The sequence below is a fragment of the Bactrocera oleae genome, chromosome 4 (genome assembly GCF_042242935.1).
Source record: "Bactrocera oleae isolate idBacOlea1 chromosome 4, idBacOlea1, whole genome shotgun sequence".
Taxonomy (NCBI): domain Eukaryota; kingdom Metazoa; phylum Arthropoda; class Insecta; order Diptera; family Tephritidae; genus Bactrocera; species Bactrocera oleae.
The window spans coordinates 63,851,774-63,859,719 of record NC_091538.1 but is presented as its reverse complement, the minus strand read 5'-3'; the positions used below and the strand labels follow the sequence as shown (position 1 = coordinate 63,859,719).

The 7,946-nt window shown below is 34.8% G+C and overlaps 2 protein-coding genes across 2 annotated transcripts; both read left to right on the top strand.

Moving 5' to 3' along the window:
* Positions 1 to 174: 174 nt before the first annotated feature.
* On the top strand, positions 175 to 4,956 carry Cul4 (cullin 4). The gene is made up of 13 exons (XM_014248194.3): positions 175 to 591; positions 742 to 1,268; positions 1,344 to 1,582; positions 1,638 to 1,762; positions 1,827 to 2,162; positions 2,224 to 2,410; positions 2,465 to 2,657; positions 2,725 to 2,861; positions 2,921 to 3,310; positions 3,372 to 3,479; positions 3,542 to 3,712; positions 3,781 to 3,933; positions 4,025 to 4,956. The coding sequence occupies exons 2-13, from the start codon at positions 878 to 880 to the stop codon at positions 4,118 to 4,120; spliced, it is 2,526 nt and encodes an 841-aa protein (XP_014103669.2). The 5' UTR covers positions 175 to 591; positions 742 to 877; the 3' UTR covers positions 4,121 to 4,956.
* A 520-nt stretch (positions 4,957 to 5,476) lies between these two features.
* TTLL12 (Tubulin tyrosine ligase-like 12) lies at positions 5,477 to 7,821 on the top strand. Its single transcript, XM_014248106.3, has 2 exons — positions 5,477 to 6,973; positions 7,043 to 7,821. The coding sequence occupies exons 1-2, from the start codon at positions 5,597 to 5,599 to the stop codon at positions 7,589 to 7,591; spliced, it is 1,926 nt and encodes a 641-aa protein (XP_014103581.2). The 5' UTR covers positions 5,477 to 5,596; the 3' UTR covers positions 7,592 to 7,821.
* Positions 7,822 to 7,946: the final 125 nt, after the last annotated feature.

The window sequence follows — 7,946 nt, the reverse complement described above, 5'->3', positions numbered from 1 at the left end:
GAAAGATATTTGCAGCTAAGAAGAAGAAGCACCAATGCCGCGCCGCTCTTGGCATAATAGCTCTTTGCTGCCATACAGTTAGAATAATAAATTTTTCCAATATGAACTTAAATTAATCATTCTGACCAGAAAAGAATAAAATATTTTAAGAATACTGTAAAATAGTACAGTAAGTGGTAGTAGTAGTATTTTCAAATTACCTTCTATTTGCATGCTTACATATTATGTGGTATTGTGCTTAGTTTTGTTGGTCTGGCAGCGATAGCATCGACATCAAAAGCAGCAGTAGCAGTAGCAGCGGTAGTGACTGAAAGAAAATAAAGACATATTTTGCAATTGGATTTTCGGCGTTATAATAAAAATAATAATGTTTTGCATCTGGTTTAAATTAATTTGAAAGATTTTGAAGTGTGTTTACAGTATTGTGTGCGGTATTATAAAATTTAGCAGCACGTTTTTCATATGAAAAAACTGTTAGGGTGGTAGTCCGTATGACATACGACGGCAATCAGGCATCCAGCTGAAGCACCACCGTTCCGTTTGCGTTTGCGAACGTCAGAGTAGTAGTAGAAGCGTAAAGTTATATCGAAGGTAAGAAAAATTCGTCAATGCGGAAGCAAATGAAATAAAATTATTTGTAACCCAGGCAATTTTACAGCGTTTCGATATGATGTAAAAATTGTTTTTATCACATTTGATAAATGCTGTTTGGTTATTTATAATCTATACTGATCTTTCCAGGTTTTTTTTTGTCCAGAGCTGTATTTTACTTGTATTTAAAGTGGTGATACCTTCTTGAATAAAGCAAATAGTTATAGTAGGGCTGTAAATACCGCCGTCACCATTAGCGCCGCTGGTGCAGTGCGGAGAGCGAATTATGAGCGCCGCTAAAAAATACAAACTTATGGACACAAATGACCAATTGCAGGATACTGAGAATTACACAAGCAATCGTTTAAGAAAACAAGGAGACAGCCATTTTTATAGCCCCTCCACATCGGCTCGTTGCGCTTTGGGACAAAATTTGAATCAACCTTCAGCAACGTCAACTTCACAACTACCGTTCAACATGAACAATAGTAATAGCAATTATGGCATCAGTAACAATACCAATGGTGAAAGACGTGCCAATTTTTCGATGTTAGATGGGGGACATATGAACGATCACCGTTCAGCCACAACTACCTCAGCGTACTTCAATAAGATGGGCGCAAATAATGCCTCGAAACCGGGAGATGTTAAAAAAATTGTAATAAAAAACTTCAAGGGTAAGTTGAGGAAAACAAAAATTATTTCGATGCTCATAAATAACAACAATTACTTTTTTTTTTTAATATACATAGTGAAACCTACACTGCCGGACAATTATTCGGAACATACATGTGAAAAATTGCAGGAAGCAGTTGTCGCAATTCAACAATCAAAGCCAATCAGGTACTCATTGGAAGAACTTTATCAAGCTGTAGAAAATATGTGCAGCCATAGGATGGATGCGCAATTATATGGAAAACTTAGAGAACTTACTGAAGCTCATGTGAAACGTAATGTCGAATCCTTTACAGGGGGAAGCATGGACAAATTGGTAAATATGTAATTTTATTGTTAATTATATTTTATCTAACATTTTGTCTTATTAGGTATTTTTAAAAAAGATAAATGGTTGGTGGCTTTCGTTTTGTCAGCAAATGATAATGATGCGCAGTATATTTTTATATTTGGATCGGACGTATGTTTTACAAAATCCTACCGTACATTCAATTTGGTGAGTAGCAAAATCAAATGGAATGATTAGATATCTATAATTTCTTTTCTTTTCTAACCTATAGGGACATGGGTCTGGATCTTTTTCGTACTCATATAGCCATGAACGATCAAGTGCAAAAACGTACGGTGGAAGGTATACTTATGTTAATCGAAAAAGAACGAACAGGTGATGCGGTAGATAGGGGATTGCTCAAGAGCCTAGTTCGAATGTTATGTGATTTACAAATTTATATTAGTGCGTTCGAAGATAAATTCCTGATTGCAACAAAACAATTATATCAGGCCGAAGGACAACGTAAAATGCAAGAACTTGATGTGCCCGAATATCTGCGCCACGTCGACAAACGATTGGCTGAGGAAAACGAACGTCTTTTGCACTATTTAGACTCTAGTACTAAGTAAATTGCTTGATTTTAATTTTAAAATGTTGAGCTTGATTTGTTATTACGAAAATTTCAGATATCCATTGATTTATACTGTAGAAAAAGAGTTACTCGCTGAACACCTTACACACATCTTACAAAAAGGTCTGGACACACTGCTGGAGGAGAATAGACTGAGTGATCTCACGCTCTTGTACAGCCTTTTAAGCCGAGTCAAAAACGGTACCGCCGAACTGTGTGGCAACTTCAATGGTTTTATTAAGGTAGAACTTGAAACATTTATAGTTGTCCATTATTCTTATAATTGGTTTTTGTAGAAAAAAGGGCGCACTATTGTCATCGATCCAGAAAAGGATAAAAGTATGGTGCAGGATTTATTGGACTTTAAAGACAAAATGGATGTGATTGTGCGCAATTGCTTTGAACACAATGAAAAATTCACGAATTCCTTGCGAGAAGCTTTTGAGTTCTTCATAAATCAGCGCGCCAATAAACCAGCAGAATTAATAGGTATATTTGAGAGCGATAATTTCTTCCAAGTAATAATATTGTTGGTATTTAATGCTACTAATATTAGCCAAGTATGTGGATATGAAGCTGCGTGCTGGAAATAAAGAAGCCACCGAAGAAGAGTTGGAACAGATACTTGATAAAATCATGGTGCTATTTCGATTTATTCACGGCAAAGATGTATTCGAAGCATTTTATAAGAAGGTAAAAAATGACAACTAAAAAGGCTTACAGATTTTTTATTTTACTAATATAATTTTTAGGATTTGGCCAAACGCTTACTTGTGGGAAAGTCTGCCTCGGTGGATGCGGAAAAGAGTATGTTGTCCAAATTGAAGCAAGAGTGTGGTGGTGGATTCACTTCAAAATTGGAAGGCATGTTCAAGGATATGGAACTGAGCCGAGATATTAATATTGCTTTCAAGCAATATGTCGCAAATATGGATCGTGAAATAACAAGTATGGATTTGACTGTCAATATTCTTACCATGGGCTATTGGCCTACATACCCGCTAACAGAAGTCACTATGCCTCCACAACTTGTGAAGCCGCAACAAGTTTTCAATAAATTTTACTTGGCTAAACACAGTGGTAGAAAACTGCAATGGCAGCCTACACTAGGCAATTGTGTGCTCAAAGCTCAGTTTGATGCGGTATGCGATGCTTTATTAAATATATAACAATAATTACTTTCCTCTATTTTTGTTTAAAAAGGGACCTAAAGAGTTGCTGGTTTCTTTGTTTCAAGGGCTGGTGCTTTTACTGTTTAACGACAAAAACGCATTAAGTTTCGAAGAAATTGTTGCTGCTACAAATATTGAGGTAACACTTACAAAGTTAGATTACGTATAATGGAAGCTAAATTATATATATTTTTTTTATAGGATGGCGAGCTACGCAGAACATTACAATCGTTAGCCTGCGGACGAGCTCGTGTTATTACAAAAACACCAAAGGGTCGTGAGGTTGAGAATAAAGATTTGTTTCAATATAATAACGAATTTACAAATAAACTGTTCCGTATCAAAATTAATCAAATTCAAATGAAAGAAACGGTATGTTGCAGATTGTTTGATAAAAAAAAAAACAATGATAATGTTATTTATTGCTATTTTTATTTTAGACGGAGGAGCAAAAAGCTACAGAGGAGCGTGTATTCCAAGATCGACAGTACCAAATTGATGCAGCCATTGTGAGGATAATGAAAATGCGTAAAACGCTCAGTCATAACTTACTAATCGGTGAACTTTTCAATCAACTTACGTTTCCCGTTAAGGTAATAAGCAAACTTTCAAGTAAAACACTATTGATAACTATTTGTTTATGATCAATTTTCAATAACTCTTTATTCGCTTAAATTTCTTTAGCCTGCTGATTTGAAGAAACGAATTGAATCACTTATAGATCGCGATTACATGGAGCGCGATAAAGATAATCAAAATCAATATAATTACGTTGCATAAATTATAATTTATAAGGCTACTTACAACAGTTGGAAACGTTCAGAAGCACGCCCATTTTCCATGATACCCCTTTTACGAGTAAACTCTATATCATTTGAAATTGAAAACAAATCAAAGCATCAACATGAGGGGTTACACACATCATATTTTGCTTTACGAACAGTTCCAACCTCTTTATTTACGTATAAAGGAAGCATCTCCGGCCTAAATGAATTCAACAATAACGACAATTTTCAATCGAGCTAGCTGTGAAACAAAGTTCTATGCTCTAGCTTAGTTTAGATCTGTGAGTAAGGCCTGATTTACACAATATACGAATATGCAGTAAAAAGGAGCGAAAGTTAGACCCCAAGAAACAGTGGCCGTTCGGCGTATAAATAATTGAATTACATACATATATCTGTTTTCTTTTATAACTTTTTGCATAACTGTGCAACTGTGTTTAATATAAATATCTATTAAAATTAAGTAATTTCTTATGTATGTTCCCAGATAGACACATGTATACACCTGTTGCTATTCGCTTCTCTTCTAATCTAAGTTTAGTGCAGTACAGAGAAGTTGTAATTATACAAACGACATGCTAGAAAATTTGCGAAAAAAAGATATTTTTTAACATTTTGAATGTGAAGTAAGTGGGGGGAAGTAAGAAGATGCTTATGCGTAGTTATTTTTAGTGTTAAATGAGTTAATATAATTCGAAGGAACGCGATGGTTGGCGAAACAAAAACTTGTTCTCTTTTTATAATTTAAATCGTAGTATATTACATATAATAATAAATATGAAAAAAATATACATAAATGTAATTTTAATAATAAAAGTTTTTAGAACTTAAGTATTTGATTTATGCAAATGTGTTTAGTTAAAGGTTTAAAAGAGGAGCAGCTTGCGAGGAGGTGATTTACCATGAAGTCCTTGTATGAATTTTTTTTCTATGACGGGTATCTTCATGAAATCTGGAACGGATTATTGTCAACGGCAACGGTGTAATCTCTGAAAAAACCGTTCAGTTCGGACCACTGTATTATATAATAGCTGTCTTACAAGCCGATTAAAATCAAGTTCTTATATGGAAAACGTTTTTATTTGTGAAAAGTATTATTGTAGCTGCAGTGCAACTGAAGTTAATGTTTTTTTTATTCAGTTATTTTTGTCATATTATTTACGATGTAAGTATATATTTTTTTATTTATTGTGTTTTTACGTTCTTGTGGATATTCGTTACCGTAAACATTTAAATTAACATTCACAAACAATAACTTTCACTTGAAAGTTTAAAAAGTTTCAATATTTATTTATTTACAAAAAGAAATTGGGCAAATGTATTTAGTTCATCAACTTTAGAGAAAAAATGGCTGGTAACCTTAATATAACCTCAAACATTTGTTTTGATAAGAACACACCACACTGGTCGTCGGTCAGTGAAATTCAAGTACTACTGCTTACTATTATATTCTATATTATTGTTAATACAAATGGATGGAGTTAATTTGTTCACACAATTCGTGGCCCAACACAAACCGCAATTGGAATCGTCTGGTGTACCACAGCATTTTTGGAAATCGTTGCATCGTAAATTGTCAAAAGAAATTTTTGACGCCGGCTTATCGCTACAATTATTGTTGATTGATTACGAAGGTGATGAAGAGAATGGCTCAGAAACAGCAGTTGTTAGTGCAAACAACACAAGAAGGCCAGTCGCTGAGGAACCACGTCCAATGTTTGCTCTTACGTTAGCGCGTGAATGTGGAATTAAGGCCTCCGATCCAGATGCTATATATCTCATTGATCACGCGTGGACATTCCGCTTGAATATGGCTAGACAGCAACTATCCCAACATGAACAGTTAACTGATCGTATGTGTGCCATAATGGGTGTCGATATTGATGTTGAAGATCGTATTGATCAAATCTTGGTTAAAATGTGGCGTTATTGTCTTTCATATACTATTGCCAGTAATGATCTACCTGATGAAGAAAGACTTCCTATTTGGTATGTGATGGATGAAGTTGGTTCCGCCGTAAGCCACAGGGATGATCCTAATTTTCGTGTGGTTCCGTTTCTATATCTAAATAACCAAACAACATATAGCCTACTTTTTCCCATACGTGATTGTGATTATGAAGAATATGTAACGCGTGATTTTTTAGAATACGTGTGCAGGGATCATGCAGAACGGGAAGCTCTATTATTGCCATGGCGTGCTACTGATCTACGTGAATATTCATTTATGCAAGTAGAACCTGATTCAGAGTACTTTACCACGGGTCATATACCAGAAACGTTCCCTGAAGGAGACACTGCTCAATTGAAACCTCAAGTAAATCGTAATCAACCACTAAAGGTTTATAGTGAATATGATGTGGTAAGCACACATCTCACAGATCCTTGTTTTCAATTAGTTGGCAACCAATCGGAAGCTGATGTTCTTTGGTTAACACATCACTATAAGGAATTTGCTGAATTAGCCCTTAATACGCCGAACAAGTTTATAAATCAATTCCCCTATGAATATGTTCTGACAATCAAAGATTTACTGGCAATTACGGGGAGGCGTGCAGCACAGGAACATCACAATCCATCTACATTGGAAACATATCCTCGCTGGCTGCCCACCACATTTAACTTAAAGACGGAATTGCTACAATTTGCATCATATTATCAGCATCGTGTTGCAAAAGGTCTTGACAATCACTGGATTGTGAAACCATGGAATTTAGCGCGTGGAATGGATACCCACATAACGGACAGTATTGTACAAATTATGCGACTGCCGATAACTGGACCGAAAGTCGCCCAGAAATATATCGAACGACCGGTATTATTTAAACGTAATGAACTAGACGCTGAGGTAAAATTTTATTGTATAAAACTTCAAATGAATTGTTTATAAAACTATTAACGTCCACATTTTTTAAAGGTCAAATTTGATATACGATATGTGATATTGGTTAAGAGTTTTCAACCACTAGAAGCTTACATACATAGAAAATTCTTTCTACGATTTGCTAATAAGTCATTTAGTCTAAATAACTTCGATGACTACGAGCAACACTTCACTGTAATGAACTATCATGAGGAGGCAGAATTACGACACATAAAATGTGAGGAGTTCTTGGGTTATTGGAAGGAGCAGTATCCCAGACATGATTGGTCATCAATTCAAAAGGACATATGTTTGATGTTACATGAGATACTAAGTTGTGCATCTAAGCGTCCGCCCCCCTGTGGTATACCACCTTGCCAGCAATCTCGTGCATTGTATGCCGCCGACATAATGCTTGAGTGGGTAAAATCAGAAGACAATAAAACAAGTCAAATGACACCCAAATTGTTGGAGATCAACTGGACACCGGATTGTAAACGTGCATGTGATTACTATCCAGATTTCTTTAATGATATTTTCAAATTACTCTTTCTCGATGAGACCAATAATGAAAGTTTTCTTCAACTGGAAGCGAGCTCTTAGCTATGCTTAGTAAGCTGCATAACTATTCAAAAGTATTTATTATAAATGCATTTAAATAAAAAATAATGCGCAGCACAATAAGTTTAAAAAAGTAGTTTTATGTAGTAGTAGTGATAATAGGGAAATTTTAAACTGATGTCCAGCAATTAATAACTTAAATATTTAATTGTGTATGTAATGGAAAACTTAAACAAGTCTATATAAGTTATAAATAAATATTCTTAAATATAGTTATATGGGTTAAAAAAGAAGATAAATAAAAAAAATGCAACTTAAAATTGCATTTCAGTGACTTTTCTGGCTTTCACTGAACATGCCTTGTAGACATTTGGAGAGAATTTGCGAAAACGAGAAT